Consider the following 27,093-nt stretch of genomic DNA (forward strand, 5'->3'; position numbering starts at 1 on the left):
TCCTTGTCATAGTAGACGGTTTTTCAAAAATGTGTCGTCTGTTTCCTCTTCCTCATTTACCTAACACCATGGAATTGGCTGAGTGTATGTTCCAGCAGGTGTTCCGTCTGTATGGGATTCCGGAGGACATCGTCTCTGACCGTGGGCCCCAGTTTGTCTCCCGGGTGTGGCGAGCATTCTGTGACCGACTGGGGGTTGCCCTCAACCTCTCCTCCGGGTACCATCCCCAGATCAACGGGAAGACGGAACGCCTGAACCAAGAAATAGGGAAGTACCTCCGCCAACAATGTTCTGCCTCTCCACACGACTGGAGTCGGTATATGGCCTGGGCCGAATACGCTCAGAACTCACTCATGCATTCATCCCTCCGCCTTACTCCGTTTCAGTGTGTACTTGGTTACCAACCTCCCATGTTTCCCTGGGAGGCGGAGCCTGGTACTGTCCCAGCTGTCGAAGACTAGTTTTGGCGTAGTGAGCGGGTATGGGAGACCACTCACCGGCATCTGCAGGAAGCCTCTAATACCCAGAAATGCTTTGCTGACAGACGCCGCCGACCTACGCTATTCTTTCACCCTGGACAGCGTGTGTGGCTCTCTACCAGAGACATCCGACTCCGCCTCCCCTGCAAAAAGTTCTGTCCTCGCTTCATTGGTCCCTTCAAGATAACCCATCGCATCAACCCTGTCACGTACCGTCTCCAGTTACCCCGTCAGTATAAAATCTCCTCGTCCTTCCATGTGTCTCTGTTAAAACCGGTCACCTACAGTCCTCTTCATCCTCCAGTCTCAACCCGCAGTGTGCCCCCACCGTTAGATGCCGGAGGGGAACCTGCCTCCGCTATTCAGGCCGTCCTTGATTCCAAACGCCTGAGGTCGCATCCACTATCTAGTGGAATGGGAAGGTTATGGGCCTGAAGACCGGTCCTGGGTCCCCGACCAGGACATCCTTGACCCAGAGATGATTCAAGCATCCGTCCCGCTCCCCGACCTCGGGGTCGACCCCCGAACAGACCCACTGGACATCAGCCTCGATGCAGAACGTTGGGTCAGTCCACGACCTTGTCGAACCAGCCTGCCAGACCTCGCCCCCGAGATAGGAGGCCGCCACTGCTCCACCCTTCGGTGCCGTTGGTTCGTCAGGAGCCTCCCTTGGGGAGGGGGGGGGGGGTGCTGTAAGGTTCTGTATTTATTTTTTAGATCACCTTGTGTTCTTGAACGTAGCCCTGTCGTTCATTTTTGTTCATTGATTTCACCTGTTTTAGTTACTCACCTGGTCTCATCAGCTCCTTATTTAGTTCAGTTCATTTTGTTTGTGCCTTGTGAGGTGTTGTTTGTTTTGACTCTACTAAGCCTTTACCTAGCTCATTTGTGAGAACCAGTTATAGCCTTCAGTCCTAGTTTTGATTCACCTGCCTGTTTGCCTAACTGTGTATGACCATTGCCTGCCTGTGACCACGATTCCTAAATAAACACCTGCCGCGCTCTACGTGTGAATCTACACCTTTTTCTCCCTGAGTATTCATTACAGGTAGTGTGTGTGTGTGTGTGTGTGTATATATATATATATATGTGTGTATGTATTAGTATTATTATAATGTTTTTACAGGACAAATCTGAGGGGGTATGTGCCCCCTGTTGGCATGATGCCTCTGCCGCACCCAACTGGGTTAAAATGTAATAGCAATTTCGCCAAAATCCTACGTGGTTATCTGGTCAAAATATAAACTTTCATGTTCATGCAGGAACCTTATTACCGGTAGATAAACAGTAGAAGAATATCACTAGCCGGCCTCCACCCAGTACCCTGCCCTGAACTTAGTCACTGTCACTAGCCGGCTACCACCCGGTTACTCAACCCTGCACCTTAGAGGCTGCTGCCCTATGTACATAAACATGGAATCACTGGTCACTTTAATAATGTTTACATAATGTTTTACTCATTTCATATGTATATACTGTATTCTAGTCAATGCCACTCCAACATTGCTTGTCCTAATATTTATATATTTCTCAATTCCATTCTTTTACTATGAGATGTGTGTCATTTTGTTTATTGTTAGATACTCCTGCACTGTTGGAGCTAGGAACAGTGGCGGCTCCTGAAAAAATTCTCAGGGGGGGCAATTTTTCTGATGATTTAGGTGACCTACACACATTTTAAAAAAGATATGTCCAGCAACAACATGAAGACAGGGGCAGCATATAAGTCAATACCAGAAGCATTTATTGACTGATCTCAAAAGTGTTGGCTTACCAGGGTTGGTGGAGCCCTCAGTTTCATCTTTGCCTCGCAAAGCTAACTCAAACACTCCGCAAAACTTCACACACTGGATTAGCCGGCTGAGGATGTGGCGGTTCTTGCTAATGTCGTAGTAAATATATTTGTTATAGTGAATATGGAATATGATATGTTGAGTAAAATGTTGTGCTAAGATCTATTTAGGTCAGGAGCTGGTTATAAGTTCTGTTCCTATCCAATAACAATGGACAAAAGGGTCCTATCTTGTCAGCCTTGTCAGCAGGTGGCCAAGGACAACACCCACGCCATAGGCCTCTCAGTTCTTCCAACTCACGAGTTCTTGCTCTGAGGACACACACACACACACACACAAACACACACACACACACATCATCACTGTTAAACACACACACACACACACACACACACACACACACATCATCACTGTTAAACACACACACACACACACACACACAAAAATCCCCTCTCTTAGGCTGAACATTTGAAGACAGAGAACCCGACTCAGAGCCAATGCAACAGTGACAGTAGCCTGGAGGGGACCTCGCCCAACTCATCAGGACCAATCAGAAGATCAGAACTACTAGATTCAACCTACTTCATTTATTGCATAAAATGTCTGCACACAATGTTTCGGGGCTCTCTTCAGATAATAATAATAATAATAATAATATGCCATTTAGCAGACGCTTTTATCCAAAGCGACTTACAGTCATGCGTGCATACATTTTTGTGTATGGGTGGTCCCGGGGATCGAACCCACTACCTTGGCGTTACAAGCGCCGTGCTCTACCAGCTGAGCTACAGAAAGTGGATACTCATGGATGCGCATCGCAATTGTAAAATGTCAACACAATTGGAGACACCACGTCATTTTTGGAGACATGTTATTGACAGTAAACTATTGTAGATGCGACTGCTAACTAAATAAAACATTTTAGCTGGCTAGCTAATCATCTTAGCTAAATGTGGGGCAAACAATTCAGTTATTTACCGTTAATTTGAGGGATTGGAGTGAAAGAAATCGAGTTACATAGTGATACTTTACGATATACTGTATTGACAATATCGCAATATTTTAGCGCTAGTTGGCTGTACCTGCACCAAAACACCATTATTGTTCCTTCATAGCTTGTTCTCAATCTTTTCACATTGGGAGCCAATTTGTTTTCAGCACTTTTATTTCCATGACTGATCAAAACTCGTTCTCATGGCTTTCTGATCCCTCTGCAACAGACATATGGTGCGCAATAAAATCACAGTATCGAATCGCAATACGTATAGAATCATGAGACTCGCAATGCATATATCTTATCGTGAGGTTCCTGGCAATTCCCAGCCCAAGTTCATTTGCCACAACAAATCTCTTCGCTAGCAAACGCGATGTCTTCTCCAAAACGGCAATGTGTCTCCAGCAATGTTTACTTTTTTGACGTTCTATGGCATCTCCACTTTCCAAGCATATATGACCACATGTAATATTTTGGTAAGTGATGCAAATAGTGAACTATGTAGGGCCAGGATGTAAAATATATGTAGCTGCAGCAATTTCTCTTATCTGATATGGTAAGTAATGGGGCTTAATGTATAGCTCCCTAAGAGTTTGACGAACGGGTCCGTGCACGCGATTCCAGATATCTTTACCTCTGAATAAACTGCCTTTATTATACCATATCCACCCTGTCCAAAGTCTCTACTTGGTCTCAGTTCTCCAGTAAACTTGTGATTATCAACACTAACCTCATCGTTGTGGCGGCGGACAGCTAGCCTGTATCCCTCATCCAGTTGAGTGGCAATGTTATTTTTTCGTTCGTACCAATTTTTGGAAAATCCTCGGGTGTAGGACTTTCCGCCTTTAGTAGAAACCTGTTGAATTATTAAATTTGGTCTGGGAGGTCCTAATTGTTTCGTTGCCAATTTATCTTCATTTGTTCGCCGACAAAAAGGAACTTCTTTCAAAGACACAATCGAGTTGCACTGAAGCCTAGCCATTTTGATAGTAGTAGTGAATTGATTGAGGCTGCTACTCGCTCTTTTCTTAGTTACGTTCATGGTTACGTTACGTATGACGAAAGCACGTAAGTGCAAGCCCTCAGACACCCATAGAGATTGTATTGAAAGCTCTGAAATTTGAAAAAAATAGATTTTACATGGGAGTCTATGACAGACTTCTGGGCGATTTTCAACCTGACTGAAATCGCCCCAAAAGGGGGGGGAGCCATTTGAAGCACGACTTTAGCCTGATTGGACATTTAGTGGCAGTGTGGCACTGTGGCAGATCAGACGTCTAGATTACAACACTGATAACTACTGTTGCCGTGATATAATTGATTAGAAAAAAAATCCCTTCCTTTTCCCGTTTGGCAGTGCGTCGCCCATATCGCCCTATTGAACACACCGCCCCTGGCTAGGAACATAAGCATTTCGCTACACCCGCAATAACATCTGCTAAATATGTGTATGTGACCAATAACATTTGATTTGAGAATAATGCGTGTGCGCACTCAGTGGCTTGACCAAATGCGGGAAGGCCATGAATAAACTTGTGAACGCTCAGGCGCGCACTGATAGCATTGTCACCGAAAAGTCCGGACACAAGACAGAATGTTAGGAGTGCATCACACATTTCGGAGACACACAGACTCTAAACTAAGGAAACATTCATTGAGTGAATCAAACTAACTGTTTCCTCATGAGTGTAACATTGTTTGTCAGTCCCGAACACCGCTTTCATATCAAACGGTAAATAAATGGGCCTATGGTATGAAAATAGTTATTCAACAGCTGATATTTGGATGGGAAAGTTCAAGTGTTGTTCTGAAGGACAGCAGCATCACCCAAACAGTCCTCTGGTTCTATTTCCAAAGTCTAACAACATAATAACCCCCGACACACACACACACACACACACACACAAACACTTATTATGTGAAATAACTCGTAACCAGTTAAAGACCCTATATCTATCTTCCCTAGCCAGCTCAATTCAACTGGGACCCAGAGACTGTGGGACTGATCCATGGCTCCTTCTTCTGGGGTTACATCGTCACACAGATCCCTGGAGGCTTCATCTCCAATAAGCTGGACGCCAACAGGTGAGACCTTCCCACTGCTAATGCTCTCACTCCTTGTGACTCTGGGGCTGTCCTAATATGGACACTGTATACTATACTGAAACACTCAGGAAATTCAAGAAATATTCATAAGGTATTTTGATAGAACTGGTTTGTGGGTGGACTAGAGTGTTAAATAGGTGACTGGGGTGGCTCAAGATCATTGACTATAGATACCGGTGGTTTGGAATGGATACCTGTGCTAAGGGCAGGAACATACACATTGGGTGTCTGAACTAGGCAGTCAGTCAATGTGTGTGGTGAGGTTTAGAACAGAAATATGGGGTATTTGGCATTGGTAGTCAGTGTGTGGCGTCAGAGCTATATCTGAAAGGTTTCAGTTGCCTAAGAGAAAAAGGCATGCAGTGTTTGTGTGTGTGTGTGTGTGTGTGTGTGTGTGTGTGTGTTAGGTAATGGTTAAAGCAGCAAGGGTTGACACCGTCCGGTGTGTGTGTGTGGTGAGCGTGCAGCTCTGATGGGGCTGATAGTAGTCCTGTAATAAAATCTTCCCAGGAAAAGAGGACACGCCACTGACAGAGTTAATAATGAAAGATCCTGCCTCTGATTTCTCCCTGAGACGCCAGCCACTGGAATATTACAAGTGTCACTTACACTCTGTTTTGGAAAAGGGGAGGGGTGGAAGGAAGAAAGGGGGAGCAATGGGGATGAAGCAGAATCATATGGGATCTCTGTCCCTCAAAGGCAGATATATTACATCTGTCATATTGTTATGTTGGATTGGTCATTTTGAGCTGTCAGAAGGGGAGACCTAGTCTTGCAGTGCCAGAGATCACACCATATTCTCCTAAATCTAGAACATCTGGAGTCGAGGCTAGGGGAGACCTGGGAGGGACTGACTAGTTCAGGAACATTGATGATTGGTGTTGAATCAATGGAGGTAGTCTTGGGTGCTCACATTTTTTTAACCCTGTGACTGCTTATAACGTTTAGATCTACAGCGGTACAGGCCATGACAGTAACTGTGGTGGGTTGTTGTTGACATGGTTGTTGTATTTCAAGTGTCTTTCAAGATTTTATAATTTTCTATGTAGCTGTTACTGTATCATACACTCCTGCGTATTTATTTGGACAGTGAAGCAAAAACTTTTCATTTGGCTCTATATCGCCAGCATTTTGGATTTGAGATCCAATGTTTTATATGAAGCGACAGTACAGAATGTCACCTTTTATCTGAGGGTGTTTTCATACATACAGTGGGGAGAACAATTATTTGATATACTGCCGATTTTGCAGGTTTTCCTACTTACAAAGCATGTAGAGGTCTGTAATTTTTATCATAGGTACACTTCAACTGTGAGAGACGGAATCTAAAACAAAAATCCAGAAAATCACATTGTATGATTTTTAAGTAATTAATTTGCATTTTATTGCATGACATAAGTATTTGATCAAAAGGGGCAAACTTTGAGCACTTTTATCTCTTGAATTGTTTTGCTTTCAGGACCAAAAAGCAACTTTCTGAGCACTTATACAATGGGCAAATACTGTATGTATGGAAGGTTTCTTTCAAATCAAAACGGGTGCTGTCAAAAAGTGATTGAATTCAAATAGATTTACCCATAAGTATTTGGACAAATTCACATTAGTGTTTTAAATGTAGTCAAAAGTTTAGTATTTGGTCCCATATTCGCTTGTGACTCTACAAACTTGTTGAATGCATTTGCAGTTTGTTTTGGTTGTGTTTCAGATTATGTTGTGCCCAATAGAAATGAATGGTAAATAATGTATTGTGTCATTTTGGAGTCACTTTTATTGTAAATAAGAATGTAATATGTTTCTGAACACTTCTACGTCAATTAAACAACAGTTTCTCTCAAATAAAAAGCCTGCCGAGATAAAATGATGATTAAAAGCATCACTTATCCCATTCTTCTTAGTTACTATGTCATAATCAGACAGAACTTGCTTAGGCAGGGAAGAAAATGAATTTGTACGCTTCAGTGCATTTACTGTTTTCCAAAACTTTGAAGGATCACCAGCAGAGTCAGAGATAGAGCTTACTCGAGATACTACATCTGTTTCTCAATTGTCTGAACGATTGCCAGTCCACTACAGAGTCAGTTTTCCTTGCTTTGGCCCAGGCCCGATTTCTCATTTGAATGAGCTCAGATAGATCTAACCCTTGGTTTTCTTCAGAGCTATCTTTGACTCTGAATTGTTTAAAAGGAGTGTGTTTATCTGCCAGAGGAATAAATATAGAGGATACATTTTCTAGAGCCAACTCAGGGTCAGGAGTACAGGAGACAGTGGCAGATCAGAGTAGAATATGTTATGTAAAAACCCTTGAGGAGAAAACTTTAACTTTATTTTCTTAATTAAACAAGGATTAGAATTTTGCTGTTTTCGTATCTCTAATACATACTGTGGGATAATGATCACTGAGATCATATGCAAATATTCCACTAGACACATATTTATGGGGGTTATTAGTACAAATTAAATAAATCAATGAGGAGTTAACAGGGTTTTTCACATTTAGCCGTGTGGGTTTTGAAATAAATTGAGTCAGATTAAAATGAATGGATACTGTATACTCTTAAATTGATCTGAGGCCAGGGATAGACAATCCAGATTCAAATCCCCTAAAATGACCAACGTTGAGGACAGAAAAGGTGTTAAACACTCAGCTATAGCACCAATAGCATCCGCCATGGCAGCAGCGGAGGGCAGTAAATCCCAGCAATAAATAAATGTGTAATCTGGTTTGTGGACACATTCACAACCAGGAGCTCAAATTTCTAGGAACAGAAATATTTACAGGTTGGGACGCCATATAATTAGATTTTACATATATGGCCACTCCTCCCTCTTTCTGTAATCTGTCACATCTAAATACATTGTAATCATTTACTTCAATGTCTTTATCAGAGACAGAACCATTGAACCATGTTTCAGAGAGAACCAGAATCTCAGGACACGAGTCCTGTACCCAAATGTAAATTGTGTCGTGTTTAAAAAAATCATACTTCACACATTTAGGTGCATTAGCCCAAGCCCCCTACAATATTTAAATTCAGAGGGGGTATTCAGCTCATTCCCATAAGAGCTAACAAGCATAGGGTCATCTGCAGCTATTTGTTGAGAGAGCATTTAACAGACTCCCTCAAGTCGCTGGATGCAGGGGCTGGGGCTGAAACAGGGAGAGCAGTGTTGGCAGAGCTCAGTCCATCCGGATGAAGCTCCCGCCAAACGAGTGGAACTGCTGCAGGGACCGGAGTGGGTGCAAATGATCCATTCTGGGTGTGCACAGGAGGCCTTGGTGTGGCTTCTGTTGCAGGGTTGGGGCTGCCATGGAGGGAAGGAGTGTCCCAGGCCTATCCTAGGGATGGGAGTAGGGAGGGTAACCAGAACTAGCCTGGGAGGGAGTTTGTGGGGGGAATTGAGGAGGGTGGTGTGGAGGGCAGTGTGGCTGGTGAAGCTCCAAACTCTCAGCATATGAGGGCTGATGTGAATGATACATGGTGTGGACTGCATCATGTGGTGCACTACCCTCGACAGTGTTTTGCCAGACCCTAGGGTACTGGTCGGTACTGTGTAGAGCTGGGCTGAGTTGAGGTGGGCCTGGTCTGGTAGAGTTGTGCTGTGCTGTAATAGGCCGGGTCTAGTAGAGCTGTTCTGTGATGGGACAGGTCTAGTAGAGCTGTTCTGTGATGGGACAGGTCTAGTAGAGCTGTTCTGTGATGGGACAGGTCTGGTAGAGCTGTACTGTGATGGGCTGGGTCTGGTACAGCTGTGCTGAGGCAGGCCGGGTCTGGTTGAGCTGTGGTGTGATGAGCCAGGTCTGGTAGAGAGGAGCTGTGATGGACTGGGTCTGGTTGAGCTGTGCTGAGGCGGGCCTGGTCTGGTAGAGCTGTGCTGAGGTGGGCCTGGTCTGGTAGCATGGGAGGGAGGTTGTAGGGGGAATTAAAGAGGGGGGTGTGGAGGGCAGTGTGGCCGGTGATGCTCCAAACTCTACGTGGGGCCTCTTTGACTGCTTACGGCTTGGACATAGCTCAGTGTATCTGCATGCAGTTCCTGGGAGAGAAGAGATGGAGGGTGGTGTGGGGGGCAGTGTTGCTGGCTGTTCTCCAGCCTCTGTGAGGCGCCAACGGATGCAGGTCTAAAGGAGTGTCTGATTTGTCTCAGGGAGTTGGTGGCTGGTCTGCTGCTCCTGTGGGGTGAGGTGAACTGGCCACCCAAAGCAACATCCTTTAACATCCTGGCGAAGGTGGGGACTGTCTCTTTGTACAGGTGTACATTGTCGTAAAGACAGTCCAGGCTGAGGGTGGGATGGTGGGCCAGGTGTACGTTGGGCCATAGCACATAGTCCTGAGAGAGGCTGGCATTTACCCTCTGGATGGTGGCATGGTGGAAATCTCTCTGGAGCAGGGTAGATATTACAAACTTTGCAAGAGGGAAGATGGTGGAGGCCATCTCTATCACTGCCCTTAGTGATGTGGTCACCCTCTCCTGTTGGGCATGCAGGTCATTGGTCTATGTGTGAATGATGATACGGCTGAGGGAGTCAAGCTGGGCCACAGTCAAGAGCCTCATAGCTCTCTCTGTTGTGGGGCACCATAACTTTGCCACCTTTTTATTTGGGAAAAGTTTATTCTAATATAAACTTTCCATTGGAGTCCATCATTTAATATATTGTCTGTTTTCTCTTCAGATCTGTGGAGGATGTCAGGAGTGATGGGAGTAATTACAGGCCGTGAGACAGGGATGGAGGGGGTCAGTTGGGTTGTTGCGTTGGTTGGGTTGGTTGGTGGGTTCTGATTCAGCTGTAGGCTTGGTCCTGGGTTTTTGTGGGACTCTGTAGAGTGGATGGTGGTGGCTGAGAAATTCCTGCCTTAGCTCATGTAGCTCCTTCTGCAGGTCCTGCATGTGGCTGGTGTTGACTGTTGGCGTAGTTACTGCGTAGTTACTGTTTCCTGCTGCAGCAAACTGGCTTAAATTAAGATCCTACAAAATCCTGTATTCAAATATTGGACAATGCTACCCTTTGTAGTAATTTTTGCTCACCATTGTTGTCTATACACTATGATGTAATGTTTCCCCAGAGTGTTTGGGGCGGCCATTTTCCTCACGTCCATACTGAATATGTTCATCCCGTCAGCAGCCAGGAGGCAATACGGCTGTGTCATGTTAGTCCGCATCCTACAAGGCTTGGTGGAGGTGAGTCGTCTTCAGTGTTGCCGGATTTCATTGACACTTTCATTGCCAAATTTAAACCAAATCTACTAAATGTAGCCCAATTGAAGGTGGCAACATTAGTCATCATAATTACTGATACATTTGACCAAGCTCATATACAGTACGGGGACACAATTTACATCTGTATTTCTTTATTCAGGTTGATTATTTGACCATTCAGAATAATTATGCCCTGTAATGTTTCCTCTACAGGGTGTTACCTACCCAGCATGCCATGGAATGTGGGCCAAATGGGCTCCTCCCCTAGAGAGAAGTCGACTGGCCACCACCTCATTCTGTGGTAAGTGAAATGAACACTAACCACGTTTCCATCCACAGTTTTTATGCGAGGAAAGTCATACCGTATTTTAAAAATTACGAGAGCTGTGATGGAAACAAGACTTCAAGGCACAATTTTATAAATACAGACAGATCATTTGTTCATTCGACATGGTGGGATCTTTTTGTTTCTGTAAAATTAATTATGCGCGAAATGGCGGTGTGCAAATATTGATAATATGATCTTCCCCCTTGCAAAGATATCAATAATAGCCATCATATCGAAGTAAACTTGGAGTCATGCGATGATATGGTGTGTGGTCCTCCCACTACGACTCAGGGAAACCATGCAATTTATTAGGCTACAGATGAAATAAGTTATGATGAACTTCACAGGGTGGTGAAAGTGCAAAAATCTAATTCATTCAGTAAATCGAATGGATATTCAAAAACTACCTTGCCTGCCTTTCTGTTGTACCCATAACCACAGTTAACCCTAATAGATTAAATGAAGCCATTGAATAGATATCTCATTGCTGGACAGATGCGCTGGGTGTCCAAGATTAGAAAGGTTTGAGGCTCAATAGGCTCTAATTACCTACCCGTGAATGTGCATTCTTCACAATCTCAACTCAATGTTGTTGCTAGCAGTTGCCCCCCAAAAGTGTATAATCTGTGTTCATTTGGCTGAGTTTACAAAAACTATATATATACCATTAATGTACTTACTACTCATTACCAAGTGAAATCAACCAAAAGATGAGCTTCTACTTTAGTAAACTTTATTGTAACATGTAAAAAGACTACAAAATAATAACGATTTTTATTGTTGGATTCATAATTTGATTAAATTAGAATAATCAAAGATATAGGCCTACTCAATAACATAAAATAACCATTTTAGTGGTGACTGAAATCTGCAGCGTATAGTATGTTGAGCAACCTGGCTAGCTAGCTAGCTAATTCAGAGAAAATGGGATTGTCTTTTTCTCCCCTTTTTAACATTATAAGTAACAATGGAAATCGACAACGTCTGTGTTTTCTTCTGTCTCTGTGTTTTCCAATCCTGGAGTCTGAGACCTTGTGGGAATATAATAATAATAAATAATATGCCATTTAGCAGACGCTTTTATCCAAAGCGACTTACAGTCATGCGTGCATACATTTTTGTGTATGGGTGGTCCCGGGGATCGAACCCACTACCTTGGCGTTACAAGCGCTGTGCTCTACCAGCTGAGCTACAGTCTGTGGCGGAGAAAAAGAATGTAGCTACAGTATATGACAATTTAGCAAAGACAATTAGCCTACTAGCTAGCTATCAACAGAGATGGTACAGAAAACTTCCTCCAATATCTCTGCTATCATTATTATATGTTTTTGTAGGGTTTAAGCCTATATCTAGACCTAGCTACCTAGTTAGTTGTTGTGTTATCCAGCTACCATAATACTTATAATGGTGTTTGCTTACACTAATAAGCTAGCTAGTGTTTACATTGAAAAGGAACTATTCATAGGTGTGTTGACACAAGCTAACGCTAACATGCTAGGTGTGTCTCACGTAATACCCTTGGGTATGGATACCCTGAGAACAAGGTTCAGGGAAGATAAGACCATGATCGAGCCCAGCTAGCTAGCTATTTTCCAGCTGTAGGTAGCTAGCTAGCTAAAGTTAGCTGTCAAGGCATGGAAAGTCTATTCTGTGGATGTTAACTAAGTTAGCTATCTAACATTAGCTAGCTAGTTTTTGGTATTCTGCTGGATGATTTAGCATAGGTAGAATGCTAGCTAGCTAGCTAACTACCTATGCTAAATCGTCCAGCACAATTTCTGTATCCAAAAAGCAAAACAAATTGCATGGTTACATGATGAAATAAGAGGTTGTTTTATGACCATTTTAAGTGCATTTATAAACCATTATTCAACCAAGCTTAATAGGCTCACAATTTGGCAAACACTGAATGACTATCCCCACATCTTTTGCCATAACTTTTTATTAATGTGTTAAAAATGTTTGATTGATTCTTGATAAAGTAATTCACCCTTTGTCAAGCCCCGCCCTCCTTAGCTACTGTTGCTTTACATGTCAAATTCACCGTTAAACTATTTAACAATTTAAACAATTTATTTATGTAAAACCCTGTTTTTGCCATAGTGCTCATGAGCTTCCATGTATTTCAAACGAAAGCAGGACCTGGGCCTTGACCTGGGCATCAGACTCCAGAGCCCTTTATAGCTTGTGTTGTGTCAATGAGGTGGTTGGTTTTCAATTGGCTAATATTTCTAATGTGGTTTGTGCAGGCTGAAAAATGGTGTGAATTGAATTGAACATTTGTAACAAGCATGGTAACAAGCATTAGTTTACATCTCTGTAATTACAGACTGCAATTACCACCAGTTACATGTTGTTAGTACAGTGTAACGTTGAATTATTACAATTAATTACAATACTTCTTACAGTGTAATTACATATGTAATTACACTGTAATAAGGACCCCTTAAACTGATGTGTTACCGAGGTGGTTTTGTTTTGCAGATGTCGGCTGTTGTTCCCCCCTGAAAATGCTTTAAAACAACCATCTTTCATAATAAACTGGTGCCATGACAACCGGTGCTTCCAAACCCTTTTGACATCGCTTCTGAATGAAAGATTGCCCTCAAACGCTTTACCTGCTCACTCTGAAGGAGGTTTCTCCCCGGCCTATTCAAATGGAGAGTGTTTATAAGGCCATCAGATAATAAAATATACATTAAAACATCCTCTTCCAAGGACGGTGCCAATGAGTCCTAATTTGATGAGTCCAATAGGGTTGCTGTTGCATGACATTTACGCTTACTGAGATGATTCATGTTTTTGCGACATGTCATACTTTTTTTCTAGTAGTACTTTTCTAGTGTTGAAGAAGAGTTGCTGAGGGGCTGAAGAGTAATGATAATGTAATAGTCAAAGCTTTTTTCAGTCGAAGCTACCTCTGGATTGTTTTGATACCTTGGGATCACTACTTAGTGATTTTCTTGGTTACCTTTAGATGCTGACAGAATTGAACTACAACAGTGGCATGATCATGTTTTCCCTTTTCTTTATTTCCAGGTTCATATGCAGGTGCTGTGGTTGCCATGCCTTTAGCAGGTGTACTGGTTCAGTATGTTGGATGGCCCTCAGTCTTCTATATCTATGGTAAGATTCAAAAACTCAATTTTAAATTGTTAAATTGCTAAATTGAACCAATGTGGATTGTATAGGTGTTTTTACAATTCTTTCATACAGGTACAGTATGCATACTAAGGTTTGCATATTGAGTTTTGGAAGGGAAAATCATTGAAATATATGCACTGAAGTTCAGATACTCTAGATGGCGGAAATTACCAAAGATAGTGATCTTTGTAAAACAGGGAGATGACTATGACCTAACTAGCAATAGGGGGGAGAAACTGAGTCTTGAGTTGCAAAATGTATATTCAGTCTCAACTTTAATTACTTAAATGACTTAACAGCTTTCACAAGACCTGGCCCAACTATGATAAAGTAGGTGGGTGATTCCCATTTGAGCAACATTCCATGCATTACGCTAGGTGTCACTAGTGTGACATGCAAAGCACCATGGTCATTATGTCATCAGTTTCACATTTACATTTATATAATTTAGCAGACGCTCTTATCCAGAGCGACTTACAAATTGGTGGGACAACCACCTTATTTTTATTTTTTTATGGGGGGGGTGGGGAAAGAAGGATTACTTTATACTATTCCAGGTATTCCTTAAAGAGGTAGGGTTTCAAGTGTCTCCGGAAGGTGGTCAGTGACTCCGCTGTCCTGGCGTCGTGGCGGGGGCTGGTTCCACCATTGGGGTGCCAGAGCAGCGAATAACTTTGACTGGGCTGAGCGGGAACTGTGCTTCTGTAGAGGTAGGGGAGCTAGCAGGCCAGAAGTGGATGAACGTAGTGCCCTCGTTTGGGTGTAGGGTCTGATCAGAGCCTGAAGGTAAGGAGGTGCCGTTCCCCTCACAGCTCCGTAGGCAAGCACCATGGTCTTGTAGTAGATGCGAGCCTCAACTGGAAGCCAGTGGAGTGTGCGGAGGAGCAGGGTGACATGAGAGAACTTGGGAAGGTTGAACACCGGGCTGCAGCGTTCTGGATAAGTTGTAGGGGTTTAATGGCACAGGCAGGGAGCCCAGCCAACAGCGAGTTGCAGTAATCCAGACGGGAGATGACAAGTGCCTGGATTAGGACCTGTGCCGCTTTCTGTGTAAGGTAGGGTCATACTCTGCGAATGTTGTAGAGCATGAACCTGCAGGATCGGGTCACCGCTTTTATGTTAGCGGAGAACGACAGGGTGTTGTCCAGGGTCACGCCAAGGTTCTTTGCACTCTGGGAGGAGGACACATTGGAGTTGTCAACCGTGATGGCGAGATCATGGAGCGGGCAGTCCTTCCCCGGGAGGAAGAGCAGCTCCGTCTTGCCGAGGTTCACCATTTCAACAGTCTTAGATTGTTCTCTAATTTCTTTGCTTCGTCTGTTTTGTCCATGTTATCTTAATTGTTGTTTGATTAAGATATTCACAATCTCATAAGACACTTTGTGCCTGCTGCGTTTCAAAATCATTTCTGTAGCTCTCTTGTGATCTAATCACATGATTAATTGACTGAAATGAATGTTTTCCCGTCTGGGATTCCTACATTGTCATTTTATTTGAATATTGAAAGATCCTTTAGGTCTAGAATAGGTCAAGACCCAGTTATAATTAGGCTGCCATATCACTTACATGTACATGGAGATGGATAGAGGGCGCACTTGCCACAAAGTCTGTTTAGCATGGGCAGCACCATTGATGGCTTTCATAATTTTAAAGTAGTCAAGTGGGGGGGACTTCCTATGGGTTAGAATTCCTTCCAAGTCAGCAGGAAAGATGAGCCAATGAATGAGGTGTGCCGTCTTTCCATCTCTGATATATAACAAAGCCCTTAGGCGCGGTTTCTCTGACACACATTAAGCCTAATCCTGGACTAAAAATCATTTTCAATGCAGATTCCCAATGGAGCTTGCTTTTTAGTGCAGGACTATACTTAATCTGTGTCCAGGAATCTGTCCCTAAGTGCTTCATAATTACAATATTAACCGTAATCTGGAAATCTAGTAAAAACAGACTATTTTGTTATACCCATATAACAATAAGAGCGTTGCTGATGACCTGTGTTGTTTATTTCTGTGTATTCAGGTGTATTTGGGATCATATGGTACATCTTCTGGCTCCTGCTTGCTTATGGGAGCCCAGCCGCCCACCCCACTATAAGCGATGAGGAGAGGATCTACATAGAGACCACCATTGGCGAGGGGGTCAAAATATTGAGCGCCACTGAGGTATGCTGCTGCTCACTCTGGCTGCTGTCAGATACATTAGCGTAGTATAATAAAGACTTATGTTATTTCAAATATCATGCTCTTGTAAGTACTTATAGAAGTTTTGTGACACATATCTAAAATGTTATCAAGCTTGACAAATGAAAACATAACCCGAGACTCAAGCCAGGTTAACAACAGTAGGCTACCTACCCTGAAATCGGTGACACGCTTGAAAATGAAAACATAACCCAATACATAACCCAGGTTTAACCCTGAAATTGATCCCTGAGATTGTCAGTAAGATCAGATCCCCTATTTCTGGCCCACCACAGAAATTCAAGACTCCATGGCGTCGTTTCTTCACCTCCATGCCTGTCTATGCCATCATTGTGGCTAATTTCTGCCGTAGCTGGACCTTCTATCTGCTCCTGATCAGCCAGCCGGCCTACTTCGAGGAGGTGTTCGGCTTCTCCATTGGCAAGGTGGGTCTTCTCTGTGTGGTGTAGATCTAAGAAGTCTCTTTGCAATTTGTTATCCATAGTAAATGGGACAACACTCTCATTATCATAAGACTCAAGTGGATCATAATACATTTTCAATTATGTCTTACATAAGAGAAAGTACAGTATGTTAGAGAAATGTTTGACATAATACTGAAAATAAAATGTATAAATGAACTGCATGACACATGTATCTACAGTATAATCTAGAGCACTGTTTACCAAACCTCTCCTTGAGTACCCCTAGCCTGTCCATGTATTTGATGTGTTCCAGAACTAGCACAGCTGATTCAAAAGGTCACCTAATCCTCAAGCTCCTCATTAGTTAAATCAGCTGTGCTAGTTCTGGAATACATGAAATAGGAAGACTGGCTGGTGGTACTCAAGGATAGGTTTGGGAAACACTGGTCTAGAGCAACGTTTCCCAAACTCGGTCCTCGGGACCCCAGGGGGTGCACATTTTGGTTTTTGCCCTAGCCGATTCAAATAATCAACTCATCATCTAGCATCACGCTCTTAAAACAATTTCTGAGTGTTGTCTTGTTCCTCCTCAAAGGTGGGGCTTCTGTCTGCTGTTCCTCACATGGTGATGACCATCATAGTGCCAATCGGTGGCCAGCTGGCCGACTTCCTACGCAGTCGTAAAATCTTGTCAACTACAAACGTCCGGAAAATCATGAACTGCGGAGGTATAGTACCCAGGACAGAAGGACTTCATTTCCCTTACATTGTGCATTCAGTGCCTTCAGAAAGTATTCATACCCCTAGACCTATTCCACATTTTGTTGTGTTACAGCTTGAATTTAAAAAGGATTAAAAGGATCTGTCAAATTGGTTGTTGATCATTGCTAGACAACCATTTTCAGGACATGCCATAGATTTTCAAGTAGATTTAAGTCAAAACTGTAACTTGGCCACTCAGGAACATTCACTGTCTTCTTGGTAAGCAACTCCAGTGTAGATTTGGGCTTGTGTTTTAGGTTATTGTCCTGCTGAAAGGTGAATTTATCTCCCAGTGTCTGGTGGAAAGCAGACTGAACCAGGTTTCCCTCTAGGATTTTGCATGCTTAGCTCCATTCCATTTATTTTTTATCCTGAAAAACTCCCCAGTCGTTAAAGATTACAAACATACCCATAACATGATGCAGCCACCACTCTGCTTGAAAATATGGAGAGTGGTACTCAGTAATGTGTTGTATTGGATTTGCCCCAAACATAACACTTTGTATTCAGGACAGAAAGTTAATTGCTTTGCCAATTGGTTTTTCAGTATTACTTTAGTGCCTTGTTGCAAACAGAATGCATGTTTTTGAATATTTTTATTCTGTACAGGTTTTCTTATTTTCATTCTGTCAATTAGGTAAGTATTGTGGAGTAACTACAATGTTGTTTTCTCCTATCACAGCCATTAAACTCTGTAACTGTTTTAAAGTCACTATTGGCCTCATGGTGAAATCCCTGAGCGGTTTCCTTCCTCTCTGGCAAAAGAGTTAGGAAGGACACACGTATATTTGTAGTGAATGGGTGTATTGATAAACAATCCCAAGTGTAATTAATAACTTCACCATGCTCAAAGGGATATTCAATGTCTGCTTTTTATTTTATTTTTACCCATCTAGGTGCCCTTGGAAAACCTCCCTGATCTTTGTGGTTGAATCTGTGTTTGAAATTCACTGCTCGACTATGGGACCTTACAGTTAATTCTATGTGTGGGGTACAGAGATGGGGTAGTCATTAAAAAAATAATGTTAAAAACTATTATTGCACACAGAGTGAGTTCATGCAACTTATTATAGGATTTGGTAAGCATATTTTTACCATAACAAAGGGGTTGAATATTGACTCAAGACATTTCAGCTTTTCATTTTTAATTAATTCGTAAATCTTTCGAAAAACATAATTCCACTTTGACATTATGGGGTATTGTGTGTAGGCCAGTGACAAAAAATCTCACTTTAATCCTTTTTAAATTCAAGCTGTAAAACAACACAATTTAGAAAAAGTCAAGGGGTGTGAATACTTTCTGAAGGCACTGTGATTTCCTCTTAGGTAGGGCATAAAACTAGCCGATATTGCAAGACTCCATACTTTCTTATAACCATTATGGCATGTTCTTCTACCAATGTTCATGATTTTTTTATTTGATTTTTTTACATTTGTGGGATGTTGTCACGCTAAAGTAACGTTAACTGGAAAAAAAATAGGGTCTCCCTTGGAACGTTACCTAATGTTGTAGGAATGTTCACTGTTTGCTGGGTATGATACTGTATCAGGTCTGATAAAGCTAGTACAGCATTGCATACCAATCAGGATGTGGTAAGGTAGCCTTTGATCTTTGTGTGCCCTGTGACCCCTGCAGGTTTTGGTATGGAGGCCACTCTGCTGCTGGTGGTGGGGTTCAGTCACACACGTGGTGTTGCCATCTCCTTCCTGGTGTTGGCTGTGGGCTTCAGTGGCTTTGCCATCTCGGGTATAAAGCTTCAGTTCAGAGCAATTTTAGATGTATTTACGTTTAATATGTTTAATTTATGTTTAATAACCTTATTCAGTCGAATTAGGTTACAAACATCATTATTTGTGTGTTTCTGTTGTAAAGTTGTGAAACCATGAATAAATGTTTAGTCTGGAGATGTATCCTTCTGTTACTGCTGCAGAACTATGTTTGATAAGCCTCAGTTCAAGATTCAAAGTTTATTCACCACGTGCACAGAATACAACAGGTGTAAAACAGTACAGTGACATTATTACATTGAGAGCTCTTTCTGAACAATGCAGTGATAGTAATAATAATATATAATAATACATGAATAGAATATTTTAAAAAACACAAAAAAAAACACAAGAAGTATGATATAAGTTGAAGCAACACGAGAATGTTAGTATATACAGGTCAGTGCCAGTACCTTTTTCAATGTGCAGGGGTACTGGAGTGGTACGATGAGTTGTATGAGGTTTTCTATCTGTTGTATAAAGTTTACCTTTTGCTCTGCTGTGAGCAATTTCTCTATTGCACCCTACATTGGCAAAAAGCAGCTGAAAGCACATTGCAGTAATTAATTTACAGTGAGGGAAAAAAGTATTTGATCCCCTGCTGATTTTGTACGTTTGCCCACTGACAAAGAAATTATCAGTCTATAATTTTAATGGTAGGTTTATTTGAACAGTGAGAGACAGAATAACAACAACAAAATCCAGAAAAATGTATGTCAAAAATGTTATAAATTGATTTGCATTTTAATGAGGGAAATAAAAATCAAATACTTTTTTCCCTCACTGTATATACCCTACCCCTTAGGGTCCGATGCAGTATACATTCAATACTATGTCTGCCGTACCTTCACTATGGCACTTTCCTAGAATATAGACTGTTGGCAGAGCAAGCAAGAGTTAGACAGATATTTAGTGTTTTCCTCTTGAATTCATACATTACATTACTGTTTGGCTAAATTGTTATTTATTAATCCAAATGGATGATCCAAAAGGAAAATTTGAATAGTGACAGCATGAATAGTGTGTGGTATTCAGTGTCTAATAATAAATAATACATAGGAGTTTATGTAGTGCTTTTTAATTACCCAAATATACTTTGACAGTGGCATAAACAATTTATACTGATGGACTGTACTTGTTACTGCATCCCCAGGGTTCAATGTAAACCACTTGGACATTGCCCCTCGCTATGCCAGTATCCTAATGGGCATCTCCAATGGCGTTGGCACACTGTCTGGAATGGTGTGCCCCCTCATCGTTGGAGCACTGACTAAACACAAGGTATTGTAACATTCAACATTACAGACAAATTCTAACAGCTGTCAATGAGATTAGCAAAATGAGCCAGGATAAGACTACGGCATCAATATTAAGAAGTCCCTTAGTTGTCAGGCGAAACTCCCCCTGAGGGACTTCCTAATATGAATACCGTATAGGACACGAGTAACACGACTGGTCACCGAGACAATGAGATACTTATTTTACAACATTGTCAATCAAATCAAACATTATGTCAGACAAGTGTGACAGTTTGGTCACTGAGTCAAGTCTTTCTCCCTCTGTAGACCCGTCTGGAGTGGCAAAACGTGTTTGTGATTGCCGCCATGGTGCACTACACGGGGGTCATCTTCTATGCTATCTTCGCCTCGGGCGACAAGCAGGACTGGGCCGACCCGGAGAGCACCAGCGACGATAAGATCGGCATCATCGACGAAGACGAGCTGGCCGAAGAGACGGAGCTCAACTGCGAGATTGCCATGGCACCGAAGAAGAGCTATGGAACCACAGAGAACCCGTCGGGTTGCAAACAGGGCTGGAAGAAGAAGAGAGGAGTCACCATGCAGGAGGATGAGGAGGATGGGAACTCCCACCATATTAATGGTAACTACCAGGAGCAGTATCAGTGATGTGCCCTAAGGATCAGGGGCATTGGCTGTCCTTGTTCTGCACCTTTATCCTGAAGCGTGCACTTGCACACTTAATCACATGGCTTCAACAACGGTGGAAACTTCCTCCAGCCAATGCATAAACCAATCCTATGCTTTAATATCCATGATGTGACGTGCGCTAAAGCCCACTTCTGGAAAAGGGTAGAGAACCGGGACACAACATTATCTCTGATGACCCCCTCCCTATTCAATATATAGTGCACTACTACTACAGGGAATAGGGTGTCACTTGAGAAGCACTGCAGGACTTCCCCTTCACGTCAACATCAAGGGTCAAATTCACACAGACCGGCAGAACTGTCAATGGTCATTCTGCTGAGAAGTTAAAAAATAAGTTTCAGCAGCCATCTGTCAATGATCACAAACTTGCCTTTTGTTGTTGTTTGGTCATTTTATCCATTTGACGGTTTTACCTCGTACTGAGACATATTTCCATTATTGTGTGGTCCCTGATGATGAGGTCACATTGTCACTTACCAGGTGTTGAGTCTGAGGCTGAGTAAATGTTGTCATATGAGAGAGAAATTAGACACATTTGTCTGGTAGGAACTCACAGATGAAGGGACATTACAATTTGTGTAATATAAAAAAAAAATATATATATATATATATATACAGTGAGGGAAAAAAGTATTTGATCCCCTGCTGATTTTGTACGTTTGCCCACTGACAAAGAAATGATCAGTCTATAATTTTAATGCTAGGTTTATTTGAACAGTGAGAGACAGAATAACAACAAAAAAATCCAGAGAAACGCATGTCAAAAATGTTATAAATTGATTTGCATTTTAATGAGGGAAATAAGTACTTGACCCCCCTGCTAAACATGACTTAGTACTTGGTGGCAAAACCCTTGTTGGCAATCACAGAGGTCAGACGTTTCTTGTAGTTGGCCTCCAGGTTTGCACACATCTCAGGAGGGATTTTGTCCCACTCCTCTTTGCAGATCTTCTCCAAGTCATTAAGGTTTCGAGGCTGACGTTTGGCAACTCGAACCTTCAGCTCCCTTCACATATTTTCTATGGGATTAAGGTCTGGAGACTGGCTAGGCCACTCCAGGACCTTAATGTGCTTCTTCTTGAGCCACTACTTTGTTGCCTTGGCCGTGTGTTTTGGGTCATTGTCATGCTGGAATACCCATCCACGACCCATTTTCAATGCCCTGGCTGAGGGAAGGAGGTTCTCACCCAAGATTTGACGGTACATGGCCCCGTCCATCGTTTCATTTGATGCGGTGAAGTTGTCCTGTCTCCTTAGCAGAAAAACACCCCCAAAGCATAATGTTTCCACCTCCATGTTTGACGGTGGGGATGGTGTTCTTGGGGTCATAGGCAGCATTCCTCCTCCTCCAAACACGGCGAGTTGAGTTGATGCCAAAGAGCTCGATTTTGGTCTCATCTGACCACAACACTTTCACCCAGTTCTTCTCTGAATCATTCAGATGTTCATTGGCAAACTTCAGACAGGCATGTATATGTTCTTCTTGAGCAGGGGGACCTTGCGGGCGGTGCAGGATTTCAGTCCTTCACGGCGTAGTGTGTTACCAATTGTTTTCTTGGTGACTATGGTCCCAGCTGCCTTGAGATCATTGACAAGATCCTCCCGTGTAGTTCTGGGCTGATTCCTCACCGTTCTCATGATCATTGCAACTCCACGAGGTGAGATCTTGCATGGAGCCCCAGGCCGAGGGAGATTGACAGTTATTTTGTGTTTCTTCCATTTGCGAATAATCGCACCAACTGTTGTCACCTTCTCACCAAGCTGCTTGGCGATGGTCTTGTAGCCCATTCCAGCCTTGTGTAGGTCTACAATCTTGTCCCTGACATCCTTGGAGAGCTCTTTGGTCTTGGCCATGGTGGAGAGTTTGGAATCTGATTGATTGATTGCTTCTGTGGACAGGTGTCTTTTATACAGGTAACAAACTGAGATTAGGAGCACTCCCTTTCAAAGTGTGCTCCTAATCTCAGCTTGTTACCTGTATAAAAGACACCTGGGAGCCAGAAATCTTTCTGATTGAGAGGGGGTCAAATACTTATTTCCCTCATTAAAATGCAAATCAATTTATAACATTTCTGACATGCGTTTTTCTGGATTTTGTTGTTGTTATTCTGTCTCTCACTGTTCAAATAAACCTACCATTAAAATGATAGACTGATCATTTCTTTGTCAGTGGGCAAACGTACAAAATCAGCAGGGGATCAAATACTTTTTTCCCTCACTGTATATATATATATATATTTATTCAGCAATGTAAATGTATGCAACTTTGGTATAATGCTGCCTTCAAATGCTCCTTGGAGTCTCATTTCCCATTTGTGAAGTCGTAAATACATCATGATTGTGTTCAAGTTTTGAAGTCGGAACAATTATCCGACCAATGGAATTTAGCTAGCTAGATGAGCTAGCTAACATTGCTAATAATAAAGTAAGCTAGCTTGCTAACGTTGCCAACAATAATGTCAAACTAGCTACATTATCCACATTGTCAAAGTTTGACATTGTTTGACATGGCTTTATTTCATCATCTTTTGGTTGAAAAGGTGAAAGTTCAGCGATTAAATGTCACAACTCATAAACTTGGGTATCAAAATGATCACTGGCTTTTCCACTTGTAATTGGTTATTTCTGACTCGGAACCTCGTATTTCTGAATTTCTGACAGCACTTGAAGGCAGCATCAGACATGATGAAATTAAATTAATATTCAAATAAATCTAATCAACATCATTTTTATTTATCAAGCGCTCATTTATATTGGTCTGTACATATAGAAGTAAAAATGTATTTCATACCTCTCTTTCTCTTCCTTTCAACTGCTGACCAACGTTCTTTGCACAGTATGTGCAGATTAAACATACTGTAGTGTAGCTTACCTTTAATGTGAATTGTTTTGTTTTGTGTCAGCTATGCAACTAAGGGGGATGTGCATATCATGAATGTGACTGGTTTGCTTTCAGCATTATTGAAGTAGACCACAGTGTTAAAATGATGGGCCTTTTTTTGTTGCTTGTACCGATGCTACTGTTTAGTGACGACACTCTACCACAGCTGTCAGCCTGCTGTCCATGCCTTAGCAGGCCCTAGTCCCACTGTTCCCCTTTAATGCACTATTTTCAGCATTGCTATGTGTATTTATGGTGCTGTAAGCTCTCAGTAGTACAAATGTACTGTGGAAGGTAAAACTGTGCACATACAGTTGAAGTCGGAAGTGTACATACACTTAGGTTGGAATCATTAAAACTTGTTTTTCAACCACTCCACAAATGTCTTGTTAACAAACTATTGTTTTGGCAAGTCGGTTAGGACATCTACTTTGTGCATGACACAAGTAATTTTTCCAACAATTGTTTACAGACAGATTATTTCACTTATAATTCATTGTATCACAATTCCAGTGGGTCAGAAGTTTACATACACTAAGTTGACTGTGCCTTTAAACAGCTTGGAAAATTTCAGAAAATTATGTCATTACTTTAGAAGCTTCTGATAGGCTAATTGACATCATTTGAGTAAATTGGAGGTGTACCTGTGGATGTATTTCAAGGCCTACCTTCAAACTCAGTGCCTCTTTGCTTGACATCATGGGAAAATCAAAAGAAATCAGCCAAGACCTCAGAAAATAAATTGTAGACCTCCACAAGTCTGGTTCATCCTTGGGAGCTATTTCCAAACGCCTGAAGGTACCACGTTCATCTGTACAAACAATAGTATGCAAGTATAAACACCATGGGACAATGCAGCCGTCATACCGCTCAGGAAGGAACGTACTTTGGTGCGAAAAGTGCAAATCAATCCCAGAACAACAGCAAAGGACCTTGTGAAGATGCTGGAGGAAACAGGTACAAAAGTATCTATATCCACAGTAAATTGAGTCCTATATCGACATAACCTGAAAGGCCGCTCAGCAAGGAAGAAGCCACTGCTCCAAAACCGCCATAAAAAAGCCAGACTACGGTTTGCAACTGCACATGGGGACAAAGATCGTACTTTTTGGAGAAATGTCCTCTGGTCTGATGAAACAAAAATAGAACTGTTTGGCCATAATGACCATCGTTATGTTTGGAGGAAAAAGGTGGTAGCTTGCAAGCCGAAGAACACCATCCCAACCGTGAAGCACGGGGGTGGCAGCATCATGCTGTGGGGGTGCTTTGCTCCAGGAGGGACTGGTGCACTTCACAAAATAGATGGTATCATGAGGAAGGAAAATTATGTGGATATATTGAAGCAACATCTCAAGACATCAGTCAGGAAGTTAAAGCTTGGTCGCAAATGGGTCTTCCAAATGGACAATGACCCCAAGCATACTTCCAAAGTTGTGGCAAAATGACTTAAGGACAACAAAGTCAAGGTATTGGAGTGGCTATGGCAAAGCCCTGACCTCAGTCCTATAGAAAATGTGTCGGCAGAACTGAAAAAGCGTGTGCGAGCAAGGAGGCCTACAAACCTGACTCAGTTACACCAGCTCTGTCAGGAGGAATGGGCCAAAATTCACCCAACTTAATGTGGGAAGCTTGTGGAAGGCTACCTGAAACTTTTGACCCAAGGCAATGCTACCAAATACTAATTGAGCGTATGTAAACTTCTGACTCACTGGGAATGTAATGAAAGAAATAAAAGCTGAAATAAATCATTCTCTCTACTATTATTCTGACATTTCACATTCTTAAAATAAAGTGGTGATCCTAACTGACCTAAAACAGGGAATTTTTACTAGGATTAAATGTCAGGAATTGTGAAAAACTGAGTTGAAATGTATTTGGCTAAGGTGTATGTAAACTTCCGACTTCAACAAAAAAAATGTATGCTCTCACTAACTGTAAGTCTTTCTGGATAAGAGCGTCTGTTAAATGACTAAAATGTAAATGTAAAATGTATTTATCTATTTGATATTCATGTTTATTTATTCATTTTAAAATTGTCTGATTAAGTGGTTGATTGACTACTCCTCAAACAAAATAATGTCAATTTTTGTCAGTAGTGTATAAGATCAAATTCTTATAGCTATTCATGGGACAGTGATTTTTCAGTTTTTTTGTACAGTATATAATTATTTGTCATTCCATTTTTTTATATGCACTTTACTATTTTCAGATTGTTCAGCTTTTAACATGAATATTGTCTATTCTGTATTGAGAGGTTTGTTTAAAAAAGTAACCACCCTGAACAAGTCTTAACTATGGATCACTGAGTAATGTGAACCAAGTTGTTCTTCATTCCACCACTGATTGTTCATTTCAAAGGTCTTTGTGGTAAATCCACAATCCAGTGCAATTTGTCAATTGCTTTAATTCAAAATAAATCTTACAGTTTGAAACACAATTTGTCAGATTGTAAATGGGGGGGTGGGGGCAAAGCTGCAGTCAGGATAGTGTGGACGTGATTATATACACTCCAACTTTTTGAAGACCTCAAACTGCCCACAAAACCACAAGGCCTTACAGTAAATTCCATGTATGGATAGAAGGTAAACATCATTAGCCATGAGTAATTGAACACATGGTTAAAAAATAACATTCATACCGTTTTCCTCCCATGCAAGTTTGACTGTCTTTATCTGTTACTACTTTGAGACAAAGTGGATGCTCTACAATCAACACTAAGCTTTGTGTTTACTCAAATTAGCTTTCTGAATCATTGTAATAACTCCACAGACCGCTCTGTTTCCCATCATCTCTCAGTAAACATCCTTCACCTTATCTGTTCTGTTCCTAAACAGTTACATCCACCAGTAAGCTAGCAAATTCATGGGACACTTTAGTTTACAGTCATTTGTGTAGGCAAATACTGTGTTTATTGTAATTCCTGATTTAAAATGGGCTACTATAAGTGGAACCATCATGCTCGAGAGGTAATTTAGGATGAATATAATCAATAGAAACTAATGAATGAAAGCATTTACTTTTTAAGATGGGCTGTTACCTTTTCTGTATAGCTTTACTGTAAGGCTAATTGTAGTGATTTCCAGAGGAGGGAA

At 41.8% G+C, this 27,093-nt stretch overlaps 1 protein-coding gene across 1 annotated transcript in view; it reads left to right on the forward strand.

Moving 5' to 3' along the window:
• Positions 1–21,668, forward strand: part of LOC311137724 (vesicular glutamate transporter 3) — a gene marked incomplete at its 5' end in the record, with an annotated part of 48,631 nt that extends 26,963 nt beyond the window's left edge. Inside the window, 10 exons of the mRNA XM_084172285.1 lie at positions 5,233–5,351; positions 10,433–10,547; positions 10,779–10,866; positions 13,933–14,019; positions 16,057–16,199; positions 16,514–16,663; positions 17,238–17,370; positions 19,041–19,151; positions 20,325–20,452; positions 20,737–21,668. Coding sequence (XP_084028411.1) covers positions 5,233–5,351; positions 10,433–10,547; positions 10,779–10,866; positions 13,933–14,019; positions 16,057–16,199; positions 16,514–16,663; positions 17,238–17,370; positions 19,041–19,151; positions 20,325–20,452; positions 20,737–21,078 — 1,416 coding nt within the window. The 3' untranslated portion in view covers positions 21,079–21,668. The remainder of the gene's footprint in view (positions 1–5,232; positions 5,352–10,432; positions 10,548–10,778; positions 10,867–13,932; positions 14,020–16,056; positions 16,200–16,513; positions 16,664–17,237; positions 17,371–19,040; positions 19,152–20,324; positions 20,453–20,736) is intronic.
• Positions 21,669–27,093: the final 5,425 nt, after the last annotated feature.

Source organism: Coregonus lavaretus, assembly GCF_964263955.1.
Source record: "Coregonus lavaretus genome assembly, chromosome: 11".
Taxonomy (NCBI): Eukaryota; Metazoa; Chordata; class Actinopteri; order Salmoniformes; family Salmonidae; genus Coregonus; species Coregonus lavaretus.